Source organism: Lycium ferocissimum, chromosome 11 (genome assembly GCF_029784015.1).
Source record: "Lycium ferocissimum isolate CSIRO_LF1 chromosome 11, AGI_CSIRO_Lferr_CH_V1, whole genome shotgun sequence".
In the NCBI taxonomy this organism is placed as follows: Eukaryota; Viridiplantae; Streptophyta; class Magnoliopsida; order Solanales; family Solanaceae; genus Lycium; species Lycium ferocissimum.
This window is the reverse complement of record NC_081352.1, coordinates 46058624-46082132: the sequence shown is the minus strand read 5'-3', so window position 1 is coordinate 46082132 and position 23509 is coordinate 46058624. Positions and strand designations below refer to the sequence as shown.

At 32.8% G+C, this 23509-nt stretch overlaps 2 protein-coding genes across 3 annotated transcripts; both read right to left on the bottom strand.

Annotated features, from left to right (window-relative positions):
* Positions 1-5953, bottom strand: LOC132037663 (sesquiterpene synthase 15b-like). 2 transcript variants are annotated; one of them, XM_059428210.1, is made up of 7 exons: positions 5635-5953; positions 4888-5167; positions 3841-4216; positions 3525-3743; positions 2955-3093; positions 2294-2542; positions 1-674 (listed from the first exon to the last, which is right to left on the bottom strand). In XM_059428210.1, exons 1-7 carry the CDS (start codon positions 5731-5733, stop codon positions 384-386), a joined length of 1653 nt encoding a protein of 550 aa, XP_059284193.1. In that variant the 5' UTR covers positions 5734-5953; the 3' UTR covers positions 1-383. The 2 variants fall into 2 exon arrangements, with proteins under 2 accessions (XP_059284193.1, XP_059284195.1); XM_059428212.1 differs by having other exon boundaries at positions 3841-4213; positions 5635-5951.
* Positions 5954-18579: 12626 nt separating this feature from the next.
* On the bottom strand, positions 18580-21752 carry LOC132038411 (uncharacterized). Its single transcript, XM_059429084.1, has 5 exons — positions 21373-21752; positions 20600-21150; positions 20172-20516; positions 19266-19389; positions 18580-18637 (listed from the first exon to the last, which is right to left on the bottom strand). Exons 1-5 carry the CDS (start codon positions 21750-21752, stop codon positions 18580-18582), a joined length of 1458 nt encoding a protein of 485 aa, XP_059285067.1.
* Positions 21753-23509: the final 1757 nt, after the last annotated feature.

Genomic DNA, 23509 nt, shown 5'->3' with positions numbered 1-23509 from the left:
TCATAAGATGACACAAGAGTACAAACAAAAGAGTTCAACTCCAATAACTTAATATACTTATATGAAACTAGTAACAATATTCATTCCATTACATTTAGCTTATCCTAAATATAAGCATTCTCCTGTGTTTTCCCTGGAAGCAACAAGTCAACATTTTTGCCCACTTTAAAGTTCATGTGTTTGGTAGAAACTTCTTTTGTTAGACAAATTTCGGATAAATTTATTTTGAAACGTAAAGCTGATGCTAGTACCTCCATTTGTAATGACACATAATAAATATATGTAATATTCTCCTTTCAACCAAAACAAAAAAGAATATAAGCATTCTAGAGAATTGCAATTCTTTTCTATTGTATTCTCTTTATTTTTTTCTTATCAAGTTTTCACAGTGTAATGGATTCAACTAGCACCATAGAAACGACTTCTCTGAAGTTATTTTTGGAAAAAGTATAAGCATCTTCATCTGTGTATGCAAACTCCGACATTCTAGCAAGGTTGAGCACTGGCATGAGTAAAACCCTTGGTACTGCTGTAGGTTTAAGGCATCCTCGATTTATATCCTTCCAACTATTCTCTATTATTTTCCTTATGTCCGTGGTTGCTTCTTCTTTTGTGACACCATACTCATTCATGTAACATTCAACACCTGTTACATCTCCTCTTTCTATTTCTCTCTGCATATCCATAAGAGCAACAATCATTAGACAAACAACACAAGAGCCGGAATTGCTATGTGAACTAAATGGTATAAAGAATCCAGATCATCAAGCTATATTTCTATATGTACCATAATGTAGTTGTCGCGTTTTGAGTCAATATAACTAATTTTCAGAGTTAAAGTGGATTATATTAATTTAATATTTTATTATAAAAACTATTCGAAAAATATAAGTATCAATAGAATTAAAAAAATATTGGTCAAAGTTCACGCAGTTTAATTCTCGAAAAGCTTACCGTGACTAGTATTTTGGGACCGATGGAGTACTTAACTTGCACAATAATTTTTGTTGAACTCATAATTGCTACGTAAAAGGAAAAAGTATATATATTTGTTATTCAATTATAAAATACCTCAATAGGCTGATTTACACAAACGTCCCCAATTTTTAAAGGGAAAAGGGTCAAATATACTCTTCTACTTTAGTTTATTGGCTAACTTTACCCTTCGTTAGCCAAAGTAGTCAAATATACCCCTCCGTTAGCAAAAGTATACACATATACCCTTGAATGGATGGAAATTCTCAAATCAACCAAAATTACCCATTTAACTAAAATTACCCATGCCACATAAGTTGGACCCGACCTGACCCGAAAAATAATTTCCCCACACCCCAATATACTCACAAAAAAAAAAAAAAAAAAAAGCTACAGAAATTAACTTGTAAAACTGCAAAGATACTAGATTAATCTCCTATTATAAGACAAATAATTTCTTTTCTCGTTTCTTCTTAACATAATACTATGCAAATTTATGCTTCGAAATTAAGAAAAACAAGTAAAGCTAAAATTAAAAAACACATAACACCAGTAGTAATAACTACAAACATACTCAATTAATCGCACTATTACTCGATAATATTTTCTTCTTCTTAACATCGCAAATTTCTGCTAAAACATTAGAATACACACACAATATATATATATATATATATATGAAACTAAGCTAAAATTAAACTACACACAACACTACGATAATATTCTTCTTCTTAATTAGCATAGCAAATATTCCTTAAATTTAAGAAAACACAATCACTTGCAAATTTAGAAAAAAAATATAGAAATTAATTTATATTTTTTAGGGTAGGGGGTGATTAGTTTTTGGGTTGGGTCGGGTCCGGTCGGGTCTAACTTATGGGGCATTAGTAATTTTAGTTAAAGGGTAATTTGGGCTAATTTGGGGATTTTCATTCATTTAGGGGTATATGTGTATACTTTGGCTAACAAAGGCAGTATATTTAATCATTTACTGGGCCAACGGAGTACAGTTAGCCAATAAATTAAAGTAGAGGGGTATATTTGACTTTTTCCCATTTTTATAAGTTGTGCTAATATAGGCGCCTTAGGAAAATTGCCTTTCAGAACAATGTTAGACTCAAGTATAATGTTTGTTCTATATATTTCTCAACCTTACTATCAAAATATTAGACTCATGTCGTCTAACGTTGACAATAACTTACAAAATTTTAGACCGTGGTCCAATATTTTCTCATAAAACTATCAGTTTGTTTAAACACAAATCAAAAGTCCATATATTGCCAGAGAAATAAAAATATGATCACAAAAATTTGTGTACCTCGTGTGATACAATATCATTGGATAATCTTGCAGTGATACCGGAAGCAACGAGAATTGAAGGTTCACTTGCAATCCAGTCGTAAGCCTCTTTGGTTGCTTTATTCCCCATGCCTAATAAAGAAGCTGTTGCAAGACATGGGCTAGTGCTAGATTGAATTCCATTCTTCATATACTCCTCCATTGTTGGGACTTTGTTCCCATGATACCATTTGGCCTCTTTAAAATAAGCCCTCACCAACTTCTTCTTCTGAATATTGAAGGTACAAGAGTAAAAAAATCATGAATTCTCCTTAATTAAAACGTTTAACTCAAAGGTGGGACTACGAAAGAAATGGATCTTGAGCCTAACTCAACTCCAAAAGCAACACTTCCTACACGCGCAGGCCTCGACAATATATATATATAAGAATTCAAACATGTAAAGAAATGGATATTAAGCCTAACTCAATCACAAAAGCTGGCCGATAAAGGGAGGACTGCCCAAGACCATATAAGGAGACTAAACACCCATACCACAACCGATGTGGGAGAATCAACAAATAAAGGGTAGGGATCAAAGCTACTGGATTCAGCCGCACCAATAAGTAGAATGGTAGCTCCGCCCCATATTTAATTTGTTGGATTAGCTAAATAATTGCTAACAATCCCCAATTAATTACCGCAGCTATAGAATAGTTGACTCGAAATGACTTGTTCTCCTTCGCCAAATCTTTCTCCACTTCACTGTAAACATCTAGAAGAGCATTGTAGAAAAGCTTCATATATGATGGTAAGTGTTCTGTAGCGTCAATGTTCCACCTACGTTTATGGCGGATACAGGTGAGATCATTAATAAAATTCTTAATTACTTACAAATTATTATGGCAAAATAAAAGTTGTAAACTATTCTCTTCGTTTCAATTTATGTGGCAAAGTTTTAATAAGCAGTGAGTTTGAGAAAGAAATAAGAACTTTTGAAATCGTGGTCATAAAATGCCATAATATTTATGTGGCTGTAAAACTTTTGAAACTTATGATCTTAAATATTTCATAATATTTGCTTGGCTATAAAAGTTTCTGATTAAGGGCATATATATGTGAAATGAGAAGTTTAAGAAAATTATTTGAAATATTAGAATGCGGTATTCTTTTTACAATGAACTTAAAAAAGGAAATGTTACCATATAATTAAACTGAAATGGAGAGATCAGTATGATTAAAATGTACAAAGAAAAGAATACTACTCCTACCTTTCTATTGCATTTGTGAGGAGAGTAAGTTCATGTAGCGTTCCATAGGTATCATAGATGTCATCAGTAATAGAAATGAAGCATAACACTTTGGTTATTATGTTCCTGGCAATCTTATATTGTGGCTCAAAGTACACACCCAAAGACCAGGTGTACAACTCAACTACTCTGTCTCTTGCAAAAGGTAATGCTTTCGCCAAGTCCAATTCTTTCCACCACCTAAAATATAAATTGAGATCTTAAACTTAGTAATTTTTTTAGGAAAAAAAAAAATTATTCAGTATTGTGATGTTAGTGAGACTATGTTGCTAGTTACCTTGTGATATCACACAGCTCCCTTTTATGCATCTTCTGCAATATGTTGAAGTCCAATTTTGCGAAATTCAGTAAAATTTCATCACATGATTTATCTTCTTGGTAAAACGATATGTATTTTCTCGTCGCTACCCTCACTATAGTTTTGTTAATTGGATACTTTAGTGCATTGCTGACTTTCATCTCTAGAGAATTGCTCAATTTAGGTAACAGTAGCTTCAAATGAGTGATGGTAAAATTAACTGCTTCATCAAGAATTTCTTCATCTTGTACTCTATATTGTGCTGCCTCGTACAAGCTCAACAATCCTGGCACGTCGCTAACCAATGTTTTTTTGTAATTTCCTTGATCGTCAATGAACTTCTTAAAAACATCTGCTTCATAATATTTTTAGGCCATCAATATGTAAAAGTTAAACTCTTATCAGCAACAAGCTCGAGTAATATTGTACAATTGCATAATGTTAAGTATTGGGAAGAAAGATTATACTACTCTCTTTGTCCTAACCAAGATTATACTACTCTCTTTGTCCTAACCCATAATGTGTCACATTTTTAAGAGCCCGTTTGGATTGGCTTATAAGTTGCTTATAAGCTGTTTTCAGTTTTTTTGAGTGTTTGGCTGACCAGCTTAAAGTTATTTTGTGCATAAAATAAGCCCAAAAAATAATTAGGCCCGTTTGGTTTAGCTTATCTAAAGCAGTTTATAAGCTAAAAACAGCTTATAAGCTAAAAAAAATAAGTTAGCCTACCCCAACTTTTTTTTTTTTTTTTTTTTGCTTATAATTTGTTTGACTTTAAACTTTCTTATTTTAGTTCTCCATCCAAACAGTTCTTAAGTCTCGTTTCAAAAAAAAAAAAATGTTATCTTTCCATATTAAGAGATAATTTATTATAAAATTCTCATTTAAGCTCAATGATATAATTTATTGTCACACAAATATTTAAGACTCGTTTTAAATCATAAGTTTCAAAAGTTCTTTTTTCATTAGACTCTGTATTCGGTCAAACAATGTAACATAAATTGAATAGGAGGGAGTATTACTTACCAGATGAGACATAATAGCCTTGTTGCCTGAGCAATCGAAAACTTAGAGCAACAGCATGAAGGTCACTTTCATTAACTTTACTAATCCATTCTTCATAACAAGTATAAAAGTTACTCAATGATTCCTCAATCTCATTTTCAAAATGATACGCTACTCCAAGCAATTGGATTGTGTTGATCAGGTCAAGTTCTTGCAAAGATTTGGAAGGAGATATCTCTAGCATTTTTCTCACTTCTTCTTTCAGATCCTCATGTTCCCTCTCTTCCCATTCAGTCGCTCCCTATACGAGTAAGTAAAAAAATAGTAGCATGTTGTTATTTCTTTGTAGTCAAAAAATTATTTAGAAACAGATGTGCGGGGATGAGGAAATGGTCTCCTATGGTCACTTCCAATTTTGAATTGTATTATTTTCAGATGTCTTGCGAGTGAAAATGAAAATCTCTTGTAAAAAGGACAAAAAAATAAAAATTAATTTGTAAATGACTACAAAATCAATTGCCCTAGATAGATCAAGAGAATAACTATAGTAAGATGTCGAAATTAGCGACGAACAACTCATGTCGCTAAACAACAAAAAATTGTCGGTAATCCTATTTCACGACGAATTATAAAAAAAATCCTAGAACTATTAATGATAAATTTCATAGCTAAATCATTTTTTTTAGTTTTTCAACTGAAAATAAATGGACAAAAGCATAGACAGTGTTAAAATTAAGACATGATCACATAATAGGCATCCAAATTTACCGAGAGATGAGCATAGGCAAGAAAATGGTCTCCCCAAATAGTAGGATGATGATTGTCACTCCGACGTGTAATCTTAGCCTCAACACCAAATCCATCCATTTTTCTGCTTCTTTTAGTGGAATTATTGTAGTGTTTAAATTTGGTGGAGAGAAATTAAAGACGTAGTAATATGCTTTTGGGTTTGGTAACAGTAATTGAAACTAAGAGAAGTGAATTACTTAAGAAATTCTGTTCAAGTTACTAGCTAATTGACAGACATGATGAGTCTATTTATAAAGCTTTGAAGAAAGAAAGGGGGTACTAGTGATGACGATTTAGGGGCCATCTGCTTAATCCCTCGGATTTAATTGGGAAAATAGCCATTTTGGACCATTATTTAAGTTTTCTCCTATGTTTCAAAATTGTCCAGTGATCAGCTATTTTTTAATACGGAAATAAAAGTTGATAAAAGTACTTCTACTTAAATATAGAGAAACTTTATGAGGAAACTTGTTCTGGGGTATCAACTGAACTCCATGAATCGTTTCTACAATTTGAACGGATAATATTTGAACGGATAAAGGTTTGAGCTCCTTCATCGAATTTGAAACTCTAGGAAATTTTTTAACTCTAGTACATCGTTCTGCAGTTCCACATGTGAAGCTGTGTCATGGAGTTATTTTATGTTTTAGCTAATGGTATTTTGTCAAGATGTTATCTCTATCTTATATAGTGGTTATTTCTCAGCTACATTTCAAATTGTGGCTAAATATTGACAAGCAGCCCAAAGCTGGCCCCGAGCTTATATTTATTGATCCCTCTATTTCTCTATTTTAAATATTGCTCCCTTCGTCCCAATTTATATAATGCATTTTGACTACGGCTAGGCATAAATATCGAAAACCGAAAAACAGGACCAAATCGAATTAATTCGGTTTTTCGGTTTTCGATTCGGTTACAGTTATTTTTTTCAAATAAATTCGGTGTTCGGCTATGGGTTACCGGTTCTTCGGTATTTCGGTTTAACTGAACTTACCATATGAACATTTCTTCTGTGATAATTTTATCTATTTATATAGTCTAATTTTCTGGGAAGTGGGGTCAATTGACTTCCCTCTTGGACAAAAATAACTCTACGTCTGAGTGCAATGGTTGCTGATGGTATATATTAATTAACTGGCACCTATCGACTATCGTGGACAAAATCTTGGATGTCTATTTAATTGCTATTTTTCCCTATACCGGTTAGTAGGAAACGGGCCTACAAATCCACGTGAGATCACACATATATTCCAACCAGTATTAATTTGGTTTTCTTTTCAATTGTATTATACTCCCAGTTAACTAGTTAAGGCTCTTAATGATGAAAAGTGGTGAAGTCCATTTATGAGTTTCTTTCCAGTCAGTTTCTATGTGTAACCATATGGCCAGGTTTGTGAATTCCAATGAATTGAAATAGCCCATTTTAAATTAGAGAAACACAAATAGCTTATTTTTAATTAAAAAGAAAGTCCATTTTACAAGTAGAAAATAGCCCATTTTAGGCCCATGTCGAAAAAATCGAATTAGAAAAATCGAAACTGAACCGAACCGAACTTCAAATAACCGAATCGAATTAGTTCAGTTTGGTGTTCGGTATCCTCTTTCAAAAAACCAAAATCGAAAAACCGAACCGAAGAACCGGACGCCCACCTCTAATTTTGACTTGACGGATTTTAAAAGAAAAAAAAAGACTTTGTAACTTATAGCCTAAAAAATCATACACACTTGTATGACGAAAAATTAGGGGTGACCAAAGAACGGTTTAAATTGAACTTGGATAGGTCGAAATAATGGAAGAATCAATAAAGGGATCATTGTCCTATCCTGCTCAAAATTTATATGAACTTAAGACGAATTGTGTTAAGATGCGCTAAACAATGGCCAATAGATCAATCAGCCCATAACCCATCATCTCTATAAATTTTAAACTTGCATTCTATAATTCCATCTGATATAAAAGAGACCCTATAATATAAAGAACATATATATTTCAGAAATCTCCCTCCAGATTTAATTAGTAGTCCCCTATTTTAATCCTTTTTTATAACAATTGTTAACTTTATTATTTTGGATGATAAAATTTGAATAATATTCGAAAATTATCCTTCAATTTTGAAGCTTTCATAGATGCACTGCACTTGAAAGGAAAGTCATAATTAAGCACTTGTTTGTAAGCCAAAATAACAAAAATAAGCAAAAGTCATAAGTTATGCTAATCAATGACAACCATTTATTTTTGTTTTAATAATTATTCATTCTATTGTTTTATTATGAACATTTCATCAGATTTAATAAATACTTCTCAAAGAAAAAAACTGTACTTCTCAAAGAAAAAACTATGTCCATGATAATCTCTAACTATAAGTGGATTAGGTGAATAACTTTTCAATTTAATCAATGACATATATGATACAATTTTATAATCAATGTTTCCTTTTCAAAAAGGAGACAAAGGAGATAAAACGTAAATTTTGAATGAGCAACTGTCACAAAAAATAAGAATATTCACCTTTTTCCTGTTTTCAATATTATAGATATATATTGATGAAATTGATGTTTATATTTATTGTACTACTATCTTATGGTGGCGATATTCATGTAAATCACACCACACCTTTCGTTTTCTTTCACAAATTTCCTTTCAAGTGCAGTGCATCTATGAAAGCTTCAAAATTGAAGGATAATTTTCGAATATTATTCAAATTTTATCATCCAAAATAATAAAGTTAACAATTGTTATAAAAAAGGATTAAAATAGGGGACTGCGAATTAAAACTGGAGGGAGATTTCTGAAATATACATGTTCTTTATATTGTAGGGTCTCTTTTATATCAGATGGAATTATAGAAGCGTAATAGAACATACATGTTTTTTGTGATCACAGTGTCCGAAATTACACGGTAATGTTCATGTATTTTTAACACAAAAAAGGCAACCCATGTTCGGTTAGAAAATGGTGTTGTCTATTCAACTTCATAACACCGCATATGTGGTATAAAAACGTACGTATTGTTTCCGAAACTCGATGAAGTTGGTTTATTTTTTTTTGCAATTTTTTTTTTGATCGAAATCATATAGTTGTCTTTAATTAATGTCAAATACGCAAGATGTGTTTATTAAACTAAAACAAAAATGAATAAACTTACTTCCTGCTTAAATTGATTAAATTCCTGCCTCAAACTTGTAAGGTCAACTGATTTGCTGGTAGATACGTCATCAACAGGAACACGGTGGACACTTGGAGCAGCTTTTTCTTTTTCCTTTGATTGAACCGACTTATCTACCAAATGATTTTTAGATGATTGTCCAACTGTAGAATTTTTTGGGAATGTGGTTGGTGACTTCTGAACAAGCAATGCTACTGTTGATATCTTCCTAGGCTTCTTGTGCGGTGGAGATTTTGAAGCATCGTTCTTTTGAGTTTTCTTGGCAGCAGCAACATGGGGAGGTGTTGTGGTAAAATCTGCATATTCATTTTCCTCTTGGTGTATTTGAGGTGGTGGTGCAGGTACATTGACCGGGTATGGACGCGGACCAAGCTTTGACCTGCCACATGGTCGGAACAATGTTGTTGAATTTAAGAATGTCACTACATAAATATATTGTGAACTGTCAGTTTAGAACCTCTCTGTATTTTACAAATACGCAGCAACTAAAATACACAAAATGCAAGTGTAAATACTAGTTGATAGGCATGTATTTAATGTAAGTATTTTACCTCACCGTCCTTAAACATGCCTGACATCAAGTAGTTAAGCATGGCTTTTGGTTCACTATTCTCAATTAAACATTCATGGGATTCGGCTTCCGGTTTAACCGTTAAATTAGGGTCAACATTAGAGCGGACTCATATATCCACCTTTGCATAGCAAAAGGAAAACCCAAAGTAGACAATAAAGCTGCTTCGACTTGTCCATCTTGTGGTGAATACTCTAAATCAAATCATCAAATGTTTCCTTACCCATGTATATTCATTGTATTGTTCACTCTCCACCAAGTCAAAATGATGTCTTGGGATTTTGTGACGTTCCTTTTTTCACTTGAAAGTATGTAATTATGAATGAAATACGGGATCGCAATCTTTACATCTTCATCGTATTTATCACCAATACCCCGATCCTTGTCTTCAAGCACTTATTTAAAGTCATCTTTAAAACACTATTGATTAACCACCGAAATATTCATCCAACAATATGTTAGGACCCTCGTCAAAAACAACTTCAACCCATTCAACACTTGAGCGATAATTAAATCAAACTCAAAAAATCGAATGTCAATTCCGTCCCATTAATATCGATAACAAACGCATCACTATTACTACGCTTCAACTCCACAACCATAAAACACCTAAATAAGACCGACCTGCCTCGGTGTCAACTTATAAATGCATATATTGTCCAAAAATAGTTTTGAAAAATAGCTTGAATTGTCTATCGGTCAGTTTGTCCTTCAACTCATCTTTAATGTTATGGTTCATATATGAAGCATAACGTATCGGTTGAGTGGGGGGGGGGACATTTAACCAGGAATTTTGAGGCCTGAAAGTTTGAATATAATGGCAACACATGAGAATAAAAAATATATAATCATACATAAACCTGTTATTAATTTAAAAAAATACACAAATGTGAGGAATTACAAATACATGATACATAGTTGATAATTTGATAACAAATATGGTTAGTGAAATACATGATACAGTTGTATGTATGTTTCAAATACAAAACTAATTCAAACAATACAAAAATACATACGAATGCTATCCCATCTATTAATGAATTGTTCAGATCAATAAATACATGCAAACAAAAAACAGTTATTAAGATGTTTAGCTGACAAAAGTTGAACAAATACACCTTTTATCGACACATACACATACTCGCTTTTAAAACATACATAAACCTGTTATTAATTTAAAAAAATACACAAATGTGAGGAATTACAAATACAAGATACATAGTTTGATAATTGATAACAAATATGGTTATTGAAATACATGATACAGTTGTATGTATGTTTCAAATACAAAACTAATTCAAACAATACAAAATACATACGAATGCTATCCCATCTATTAATGAATTGTTCAGATCAATAAATACATGCAACTATACTTACGGATGCGGTCAAAAATACATGAATCATTAACCGAATTTGGGCAACATGTAAAATACAATTTTATTCACAAAAAAAAAAAAAAAAATATATATATATATATATATATATATATATATAATCAAAAAATATACCTTGTTCACGTTAATTGTTGTTCTCGGTATGCCGTTGTCTCTACAACATTCTTCCCTTTGCTACTAGAAGCAACATCAGAGGTTTTTCTCCTCTTTGTGGCAGTATCAGAATCATTTTTTTCTCCAAATTAACAGTTGAAGGATTTCTGATTCTGACAGGATCATGGATTTTCTTAGATCTCCTTTCAGCAACCAATTTCTCAGCAGAAGCTGCAGCAACATCATGTTGTTGCAGAGAAATACCCAAATCAAAAGAAGGGGAATCTGAATTTTGAAGAGTATGTGGGATACCTCTTGTAACCCTACTAGATATGCTTTCATCTGCCATTAATTGATGTTTTTCACTACTCAAATTGGGAAACCCTAAGCATTGAAAGTTAAAAATCTTGAAAAAAGTCGAAAATATTGAATTAAATTGACCAAAATACACAAAATAATGAAAACTTACACAAATACACCACCACCCACAAATCTCGGCACAATAAATTGTAGTGAAATCGTGATTGATGGTAATGGATAGATTCTGGGGAGAAAAAAATTAATGGAAAGGGAGAGAGAAACGTAATGTATATTACGTGAGTTTCAAAAATGGGAAGTTGGGATAGTGTTTACCGTTATTTACGATGTATTTGATAAGCGATAAGTGCAAGTTCTTACGTTGTATCTAGAATGGGTAATTTAGAAAATTAATTAGCTATTATTATTAATTTTAATAAAAGGTAGTTATTAACATTAAATAGGTAGTAAAAGTAGCTATAACAAGTAAATTTTCCTAATTTTAAGGGATAAGGACACAAATGGCCATCCGGGTGAAACTATTGACACTTAGTGGCCCAAGAATCTTAAAGATCATTTTTTAGCCTTTTCAAAATAATTCTATTTTCTCGCCATTTTTCAACTAATTCCAGCATGTGTATATAAACTATATCATTCTTGTATAGAATATGTATCACTACTGTATATGTATAGAAACTGTATTATACGTATAGAGACTGTATCATTATTGTGTAGAATATGTATCACTAATGTATATGTATAGAAAAATGTATCACACGTATAGAAACTGTATCATTATCGTAAAGAATATGTATCCCAAAAGTATATGTATAGAAAATATATCATTGTTATATAATTTGTGTATAATAAATGTATAATCAACGTAAAATTTCTGCTTAATAAATATGTAATTAATGTATACTTACTAATTATACACATATTATACATTTTTCTATATATAGACAGTAGTGATACATATTCTATACAACAATGATACGATTTTTTTGAAGGCTCAATATGAATTTTTTTCGTTGATCTTTAGTGGCGACTAAAGTCACCAGAAATAGTCCTGTTCTTTTTGCAGCGAACCTTTTAGTGATGACTTTTCGATCTTTTGTGGCGATTCAATTGTTTTTTTGTAGTGAATGAGCGGCTAGCGCCTGTGATTAGTTTGGGCCGAAGGGCCACCTCGGGGTATTAAGCCTAAAATGGAGCCTTTTTGAACCTTTTTTTTTGGGATTTTTACATGGCATGACAAACTTATACTATGTAATTATATTTAGTAGCTATAGTTTGTCTTAATTACTTTCCATAGCAAACATTGATATGTTAATCACATTTAATAACTGACACGGTAAAACACAGTAAAAGAAATCTGTATCCCCATTTCACACTTTTCAAACCATTTTTCTCTCTCATCCTGTATCAATCTTCTCCGAATTTTTCTCCATTTCCCTTCTACACGATCCTCACCTGATTCACTCATCCTAAATTGTAGCCGCGCACTAATAGGTAAGTTATTGGGTAGTTTTTTTAATTTTCTATTGTGTATTTTGTTCTCTACAATCTTGCCCTCTATAATTTTAAGGAACAAATTTTACTTCATTGCCAGGGTTTTGCGTTTTTATGCAAAAAAGTGTCCGCCATTGTTAGGGTTTTTGAAGAAGCTTCGAATTTGGGGTTAATGGCGGACGGAAGCACTCCAAGCAGAATAACTAGAGGTATACCCAATAATGTGTAGTATTTTGATGATGCTCCATCTTTTGATTTGTGTATCTCTCAAGATGAACAAGAAATTGCAGGCTCTGTTGCTAGAATGGCTGCCTTTAGTAGTAATATCAAACGAAAAGATGTAGTTCAGACTCTATCAAATTCCAAAGCATCCGTACCTAGTACTGATAAGCGGAGAAAACTCATCGATGACGCTTCAGGGAGCAAGGAAAAAAATATTGTTGTAGATGTGCCTCAAAAGCGGTGGAGAGTCTTGTATTTCTTTTCATGAAGTTACGAATACAATGTATCTGTGTATTTTTAGTTTTTCAATGTTTGATACAATTTTTCCCCTTTTTATTGATAGTGTATTTTAATTTGATTTTAGTCGTGAATACAATGTCATATTCTGTGTATGTATTTTGTATATGATTTTACTGGTGAAAATACAATGCAAATAGATACACTGTATAAATTGAGTATTTTAGTTTTGATACAATATATTTTGTAATGAGTATTCTACATTATGCACCTTGCCATTTACCTTTTTTTAGAGTTATTGTATTTTACTTTGTAGTGGGAGTGAATACAACATAGCTGTGAACACAGTCCAAAAAATAGATACACTGTATAAATGTCTGTATTTAGATTTGATACAATATATTTTGTAATGAGTATTCTACATTATGCACCTTGCCATTTACTTTTTTTTAGAGTTTTTGTATTTGTATTTTACTTTGTAGTGGGTGTGAATACAACATAGCTGTGAACACAGTGCAAAAAATAGATACACTGTATAAATGTCTATATTTAGATTTGATACAATATATTTTGTAATGAGTATTCTACATTATGCACCTTGCCATTTACTTTTTTTTTAGAGTTTTTGTATTTGTATTTTACTTTGTAGTGGGTGTGAATACAACATATTTATGTGAACACGATGCAAAAAATAGATACACTGTATATATGACTGTATTTAGATTTGATATACTGTACCATTGATCATGTTTTTATCGATATTGTATTTAATCATTTCTTTGTGAAAGATCCTCCTGCACATTCGGTGCACATGAGTTGTTACACAAATACGGAGGTATTTAAACAGCTTAAGGACAAACTAACCGATGAGCAGTACAAATTATTCGGGGATACTTGCTTTGGTGTATTCCTCCAGATGCAGCATTGTGAGGTTCAAGCACGAGATTTTGAGGTCTTTGCATGGTGAGAGAGCTCACGGATAGTTCTAGATGCTTTTGATGGACATAAATGGCGGGGAATTGCGCTTTTCTATTAGGAATTCGCACTCATTCTTTTGGTTTGAAGTGTATTGGCCATGAAGACGATTTTAAAGTCAACCGAAAACGGAAAAACAGAATATTGGAACAATATTTTGGTGGTTCTAAAAAATTGCCAAAAAAGGCAGATTTGGTTGATTCCTTCATGGACAAAAATTGGGGCCTCAATGATGGCGATGCCGTTAAGATTGCTATATTATATTTCATACATACGTATATCTTGTCCAATGAGAAGAATGCTACAAGGATACCAAGGCTACATTTTGAATTGGTGGAGACTGGTAGATACAGGGATTTCCCATGGGGTAAGTTAGCATTCTGCGATTTGTTCAAAAGTATCAGCTAGAGGATGATTGTCGAGAAAAAGTTTTATAGGCTTCATGGAATGCCCCTTGCCATGCAAGTATGGTTGTACGAGTGTTGTTCATGTGTTGACAACACTCTTGCAGTTAAGTCGGGTGACAACATCCCCAGAATTCTTAATTGGAGGACCATAGAAAGCCAACCAACTTTTAAAGACCTGATGGACGGCATGTTTAAAGAAGATAACTTGGGTAATTTGTTGTTCCAACTCTTTGAATTTTTTATCTTAATTTCTCTATATTAATTTGTATACATACATAATCATGAATACATAAAATGGTGTATGTATATAAATTACAAATACATAACAAATTGCATTATATATTTTTATACACATATACGATGAAATTGAAATGTTGCTTGAGATCATTCATTTGACAACATAGTGCGACCATTAATGAGGTTGTTTGTCTTCAATTGCCCCGCTTGTCATTGGTGTGGCACTGAACTACCACCGCCCCGATGCTTGTAGATGATGATTTTAGTTCTACCCCACCTCACAAGAAACGTAAGGAGAGACCTGTTGGAGGTTCTCCATCCAAGAAAACAAGTCCTTGCCCCGAAACAGTTCCAACTTCCAACATTAATACCCCTGGGAAGATACCTTTTGTACAATCTAAAATGCCAGTTTCTCCAAACTCTAATCAGCAAGTGCATCCAAAAACCCCATTTGTCTAGCATGACATCCCGACAACCAACAAACAAGACGAGTTGTCTCTCATAAGGCAAGAATTTGATGATTTTAAGAAGTTGGTAAGAGTAATTTATAGCTTTCAATTATTTTTATATCATGTGTTAAAGTGTATGATAAGCATACTATATTGATATTTAATTCAAAATTTAGGTCAAAGACGAGTTTAATGATCTTCGCACAACGATTAATGACAACTTCACAAAGGTTCTTCTAACTATCAAAGGGAATAATGATTCGGACAAGGTAAAACAATACAATTGAAAACACTACTATATTCAAGTCAAATAAATATACCTTTTTTTTTTTTTTTTTTCCTTACGGGGGAAATTCCATTCTCAAATTTCAGCGACATGACATTGGAATACATCGCTCAGTTGATGACAACATCTTTGATATACCACCAAATCACAATGAGACTTGCACAACTCATATTCCAACTGAGGTAATTTGTCTGTATCAGCATTTTTATCTGTATTCTTTATTTATATTTCATTGTATTTCAATTTTATTGATGTCTAATTATATGCATACATGAATATAAATGAATACAACTGCACTGACTGTATACATGAATACAACTCCATGTAGATATGTACTGTCTGTATACATGAATACAACCTGAGAACACAAGTGGCTGCATACCCTGTATTGTATACATGATTCTATATATGAATATAATTTACTGTGTATATATGACTGTATATGATTAAATCTGCAAACGAATAGAATATTTCTTAATTACCGAACTGGCTGTATACATGAATACAACTTAAACTACATATGTACTGTCTGTGTATACGAATACCGATATTTGATATAACTGACTGTATGTGTATACATGACTGTATCTATGACTATAAGTATACTTTGTATATATTACTGTATATGATTAAATCTGCAAACAAATACAACTTAATGTATTCACTACTAACAACATGTATATATAGATACAGGTGACAATTTTTTGAACATCGATACAATGTTAATACTGTATTTCCTTACACATAGGGCTTAGTGGGGGATGCTTGTGTCACCAAGGGTAATTCTAGTGGAGATACAGTAAGGGATGATACAGAAGAGATTCACGAAGGAGGTGTCATTTTTGGACGACACATTGAATCAGAGGTATTAAACCGTATTTAATCCTATTTTATAACTCTTTTGTTCAAAGTTTTGGTAACTGTTTTATAGTTTACTTAATTCCGTTAAAAAGTGTCATCTAATGTTATCGTAGGGCTTCAGATCTTAGATCCCAATTGAGTCATCTCAAAGAACAGTTGATGTTGTCCACATTGCTCTTGATGTCATGCATAGCAATGAAGGGAGTCCCATGTCAGTTGGTGACAAAACTGTCCATTTACGCCCTGATGAAGGTGTATCGTCTACTACAGTTTATGATGGTGCAGCTGATTCAAAACAAGAGAAAAAGCAGAACATCGGTGATGACAAATAGATTGTTCAGGGACTACAACATGTGGCTCAGTTTGAGTTGGCGGACGAATTGCTTCCATTTCAAAATACCATATCAAGAAATGTGATGACATTGTGTAAAGATAGACGTCCCGGGCCATTGCAAATATCCCCCTATATGACAAATTTTGGCTCAACTTCGGGTTTGTATTATTGCATATTTCATTTTTGTATGCTTGTATTCCATTTTTTCTTGCATTTTAACTTGATTTAAGCGAATTGCGGAGTAGTTCAGTTAAGTGATCGAGATATTAGACAAAAAACACCCATTCGAGAATAATTCCATCACGGGGTGACATGATGAAAATCTCTTTGCTGACTTCTCAAAATGGTTGAGGGAGGGGTTGCTTGTTAGACATGATACCAACTAAGTTATTTTATCTACCACACTTAGCTGTTTTAATAGATTTTTTTCAATAATTTTGTTACATGTATTTTGTATTTAATTTATAGAAAGAATAAAGAGGACCATTACAAAAAAGGGAAGGCAACACTGCCAAATTTTATGGACTTTGGTATTCAGAAAATCAATGACAAAAATTGGTTCTACCTTTTGTCAATGGATGGACAGATGTGGAATGATGAGGTGCGATGTATCTTTATTTTTCAAATATAGTATATATTAGTATGTCTTCCACGCCATCGTTTATATACTTTTTTTATGCAACACATTGATGTCATCTTTTACTACTTCCGAAAGAAAGCAAAGTATGACACAAGTAGCAAATTCAAGTTTACCACCGTCGATCGTGTTTTCATGACAAAAATTGATGCAATAAACAAAGTGTATGCTAACCCGGATGGTGCAACAAGCGGTGGAAAACAGGAAGATATTTTATGTGAATACGTGAAAGGCCACCGGTTGCAATGCATTGTCCGTGGCATTTTGTTGACTATGTATTTATCCCAGTCAACATGAAAGATAAAAATCATTGGCTGTTGGCAGTCCTATCATTCATGGACAGACGTTTATATGTTTATGACTCCTACCGATTAGCGGGTCATGATGCAGCTGTTAAGGAGGAAATAGACAAACTGGCCTCACTGTTGCCTCTGTACTTACATCTCACTGACTTCTATGTTGAAAAAAAAAGGAATTGATTTTACTCATCACCCGCATACAAAGACAAAGCACCGCCGATAAGTTTGAAGTTGTGTTTGTTGACAATGCCACAAAGAAAGTCCGTAAAGATGTACGTCTGTTTCTTTATTCTCTATACTTACATATACGCAGATAAATTATTGTTTTAAAATACATATCTTTTTCATATTTGTAGGGACTGCGGGATATATGTTGTTGCATTTGTGGAGTATATGAGTCACGGAGAAGCTATTCCACCCAAAGATCTTGATGCCGAGTTACTTCAGATGAGATATGGTGCACTTTTGTGGACGCTCAGAAGAAGATTGAAGTTGATGCCGTAAGCGACAATGAGGCTCCTCCAAATTAGAGTTGATAGATTTTGATCAAGTTGAATTAAACATAGTTAATTAGATTCAAGTTTCTTAACTGTAAAACAGATTATGATGGTGTTTTCATCCTTTATGTTGTTGACTTTTTGATGACTAAAAGGCAATTGTTAGTATGAATACTCAATGTTCAGTTACTCATTTAATGAATACATTCTGATTTTTTACAATGTATTCATGTTTTGTTATATCTCATAGTTGTATTCAGAGTTGAATCATTTTCGTGTGATGCAACATATGTTGGATACAGTGTTGTATCTCATAGTATGAATAAACAATACACAATTTTGATGGTTATTTGAATAAAATGAGGACACACACCTTGTAGTTAAGAAACTTTTGGACATGCATTTCATCGAATGATGCAACAATTATTTTGCATTCATAGTAATATTCACACATAGTTGTATCTGTAATCAGCATATGTTAAATACACCCACACAAAATTGTATCTGCACTCAGTAATGTATTCACTTAAAGGCTGTATTCACACAAAATTATATTTGGGATTCAGAATATCTTGGATACAAGTTAGTGCAAATAGTTGTATACGCATTCGTAGTTGTATTCACACGTTGTTGTATCTAGTATCGCAGATGTTGAATACATCCATCGATTTAATTTGCACCGCACTCGCAATGTATCCACACAAAGCCGTATCACACAAAAAGCCGTATTTTGGATTTAATATCCGGATACAAGTTAGTGCAACTAGCTATTTTTTGTATGCAGAGTTGTATTCACACATAGCCGTATATGCAATCAAAGATATGTTGAATACAGCCAAACAAGATTTTGTATATCTGCAATCAGTAATGTATCCACACAAAACTGTATCCACATAAAATTGTATTCTGGTTCCGGGATATTTTGGATACAAATCATTCAAATAGCTGTAGAACACAGTTGATTGATATCATTCCTTCAAACAATCTGTTTCTGCTTTCAGATCTTTAGTATTGTTTAAGTACTAAACTTTAGTATTGGTTTAGTTTTAAATCATGAACAAAATACACCACAAACACTTCAATGCTTTCATATAAAATCGTTTCCTTTATTCAGTGTTCCAAACAAACATACCTTTGCAGTTGATTTGGTCCAATATTGAAAAACATTAGAAAGCAAGATTTAGAACGGAAACACCAACTACTTTCTTCGAGGCTCATTTGTACAAGAACGCCTATTGTGTCCAACATGTCCACACCTACTACACGAATTTGTACGTTTAGTTAAAAACCATTCAGATAAAAAATTATCGCACTTCTTCTTTGGCCTTCCAGGCGATCTCTTGTATCTCGGTGGAAAAACTACCTCTTCCAAAATGTATCCAGGTATTTTCCATTCACTCTCATCGGGTAGAGGATAAACTGGGATATCATAAGTCTTCATCACAACTTCGGTGTTTGTATATTTTTGAGCAATAGTTGTCGGTCATTGTGAGATTTTTTTTTTCTTAAGAACAAAATGTACGCAAGGGGGAATCTCCTCCATCGAAACTCTTTGCAATCGCATGTCTTTTTTTTCAATACAAACTATGAAATGCCGCCCCTCATCAATTACCGTGTGCACGTATTCGGTTGACGGTATTACCTAAGAAACCATACAAAAATATATTAGCATGTTACAGGCGTATTTCGACTAATATATAAATATAAGAATCATACAGACCATGAAATATACCAAAGAAATTAAATACACAAAATACATACGTAAACTAACCGTCATGCATGCACGCATTTATGCTCATTAATGGAAAGCATTTCATTGAATTTCTTCCCAAGTGTTGTGAATGTATATGAACCATTTTGTCGGTTAGTGAAATTCCAGCGCCCAAACATAATCCTAACTTCTTTAAGAAAATCAAATATTTGCAATTCTCTTGCTTGTACGAGAGCCGAATTGATAGACTCAAAGCGATATTAGACGTCATTGTCCATGCTCTATTGTCGGAGCATAAAACCCGTACCACTTTTCCCTTCCGCTAACCTGTGTAATCCTTTACACGAATATCCACCGCCGCAACCATTTCCATTAGCATGTCAAATTCATCCTGTGTATACGCTTTTGCCATTGCATAGTACACCCCACTCAGCACCTTGTGACTCTTTTTATATTTATTGTATACATTCTTCCAAAGATGCCATATGCATGCAAAATGGGGAACATTAGGATATACATTGGATACAGCCTTGATGATGGATTCATGGCTATCATATACAACACACATGCTCTCCCGTAGCCCATAAGCTTCCTTGAACTGTTCGAAGAACCATGTCCAAGACTTATCATTTTCTGAATCAATCACGCCATACGCCAAAGGTAGTATATTCCCTGCAAAATCAGTTGAATACATAATTTTTTTTTTTGAGTTCTATGAGCTTTTTATATAACTAAAATGATCGATTTTGAAATACCTGCACCATCCATCGTGCTCGCTGAAACAAATGTCCCATTGTATGCTGTTTTGATGTGGCTGCCATCTACAACCACGTTGGGGAGACAACATTCAAACCCCTTTATAAAGGCATACAATGCTACAAAAAGATACAAGAACTCATTTTCAGATGTTTTCTTCATTCTTATATGAGAACCTGGGTATGTTTTATCCAAAATGTATACGTATCCCGGCAATTTCTTGTATGACTCGGCTGGCTCGCCCCTTAACTCCGTCATAGCCTTTTCTTTAGCACGCCATGCTTTCATGTATGGCACATCCACCCCAAAATCATTTTTAACATCATCTACTATATCACTAGGCACATACTTCCTCTTATAATTTCTAAATTTTGGCTTAATAATGCCAGCTATAAAACCACTACTAGCTTGATGTTGCGTATACGCCTTATCCTTCAATGGACATGTATGTTTCTCCACGAACTCTCTGATTTTGAATATAGCTGATCTGTTGATACTTGAAGCATTCAATTTCCACTCACATTGTCTAGAAAGACATGCAAGGGTGTAGCTGCAATAACGGATATGTATATATACATATACAAATAAAAATACACATCATATGATTATTCAAAATGTTGAATTTAGAAAATATATAATAATCAAAACACACATATAATCATGTATTCAAATTTAGTAGACATACATGTAAGCAGTTTAATACGCTACCCTAACATAACAGTATTGAATTTATAGAGACATACAAATACATCAAAAAAATCAACTAACTAACCTAACGAATTTGACCTCTCTGTTTCGGAATTGAAATCTATTGTCAATAGCATACTTCGTCATCACAGCTTTCAAAGTTTCCTTATCATTGTATACCTGATTTACCATGACTTCTTTGTGATTACGGTTTGAAATTATCAAATCGTTCTCTCCTCCGAATATAACTATTTCCTTACTAGAAGCTGATGCCGCCAGTGCTATCGAATCATTAGCATCCATTTCTTGTATACCATTTGTATCCGCTATTGCTAGGCTACCTTGAATAACAATTTTGCCCGATAGACTGTATTCACGCGTCCTATCAGTTGTTGTGATACACAACGGATACATCCCGAACTGCCTATTCTCTTTCTTCTGTTCAACATACACCCGGACACTCATGTCATTGTGTATTTCCATAGGCATGAAATTACCGTCGATCATATATTTGATAGTGATTTTTTTGATACTTGTATCTATTCGCACCTGCTTCGCTATTGCATCAACTAACTCATCATACGAGGCATACTCTTTGAAAACTACTGCATCTATAGAGTAATTAACGGAGTTAAATTGTTTTAGTAAAGTTTATTCATTTTTGTTTTAGTTTCATAAACACATCTTGCGTATTTGACATGACCAGCACAACTATATGATTTCAATCAAAAAAAAAAATTGCAAAAAATAAACCAACTTCATCGGTTTTGAAACAATACGTACGTTTTTATACCACATATGCGTTGTTATGAAGTTGAATAGACAACACCATTTTCTAACCGGAACATGGGTTGCCTTTTTTTTGTGTTAAAAATACATGAACATTACCGTGTAATTTCGTACACTGTGATCACAAAAAACATGTATGTTCTATTACGCTTTCTATAATTCCATCCGATATAAAAGAGACCCTACAATATAAAGAACATGTATATTTTAAATCTCCCTCCGCATTTAATTCGCATTCCCTATTTTAATCCTTTTTTATAACAATTGTTAACTTTATTATTTTGGATGATAAAATTTGAATAATATTCGAAAATTATCCTTCAATTTTGAAGCTTTCATAGATGCACTGCACTCGAAAGGAAATTTGTGAAAGAAAACGAAAGGTGTGGTGTGATTTACATGAATATCGCCACCATAAGATAGTAGTATAATAAATATAAACATCAATTTCATCAATATATATCTATAATATTGAAAACGGAAAGGTGAATATTCTTATTTTTTGTGACAGCTTGCTCATTCAAAATTTACGTTTTATCTCCTTTGTCTCCTTTTTGAACAGGAAACGTTGATTATAAAATTGTATCATATATGCCATTGATTAAATTGAAAAGTTATTCACCTAATCCACTTATAGTTAGAGATTATCATGGACATAGTTTTTTCTTTGAGAAGTACAGTTTTTTTCTTTGAGAAGTATTTATTAAATCGATGAAATGTTCATAATAAAACAATAGAATGAATAATTATTAAAACAAAAATAAATGGTTGTCATTGATTAGCATAACTTATGACTTTTGCTTATTTTTGTTATTTTGGCTTACAAACAAGTGCTTAATTAAGAGCATTTTTTCTATCTTACAAAAACACCAACAATGCTTAAAATCTATTTTGACTTAAAAGCACCCAAATAAGCCAATCCAAACAGGCTCTTTGTCAATTGTTGTGTCACTTTATGAACGTATATTTTAGTAAATTTTATTCATTTTTGTTTTAGTTTAATAAACACATCTTGCGTATTTAACATGACCAGCACAACTATATGATTTCAATCCAAAAAAAAAATTGCAAAAAATAAACCAACTTCATCAGTTTCGGAAACAATACGTACGTTTTTATACCACATATGCAGTGTTATGAAGTTGAATAGACAACACCATTTTCTAACCGGAACATGGGTTGCCTTTTTTTTTTTGTGTGTTAAAAATACATGAACATTACCGTGTAATTTCAGACACCAGGATCACAAAAAACATGTATGTTCTATTACAGTTTCTATAATTCCATCTGATATAAAAGAGACGCTATAATATAAAGAACATGTATATTTCAGAAATCTCCCTCCAGATTTAATTCGCAGTCCCCTATTTTAGTCCTTTTTTATAACAATTGTTAACTTTATTATTTTGGATGATAAAATTTGAATAATATTC

Excerpts from the sequence above, each read along its gene's own strand:
- LOC132037663 (XM_059428210.1), bottom strand. The coding sequence starts at position 5,733 with ATGGATGGATTTGGTGTTGAGGCTAAGATTACACGTCGGAGTGACAAT. Across the intron at positions 3,744-3,840 it reads GAGCTGTGTGATATCACAAG|GTGGTGGAAAGAATTGGACT; the intron begins GTAACTAGCAAC and ends TTTATATTTTAG. Across the intron at positions 675-2,293 it reads ATGATATTGTATCACACGAG|AGAGAAATAGAAAGAGGAGA; the intron begins GTACACAAATTT and ends ATGGATATGCAG.
- LOC132038411 (XM_059429084.1), bottom strand. The coding sequence starts at position 21,752 with ATGAGTGTCCGGGTGTATGTTGAACAGAAGAAAGAGAATAGGCAGTTC. Across the intron at positions 21,151-21,372 it reads AGAGAGGTCAAATTCGTTAG|CTACACCCTTGCATGTCTTT; the intron begins GTTAGTTAGTTG and ends CCGTTATTGCAG. Across the intron at positions 19,390-20,171 it reads TCGTGTAAAGGATTACACAG|GTGTGGACATGTTGGACACA; the intron begins GTTAGCGGAAGG and ends TTCGTGTAGTAG.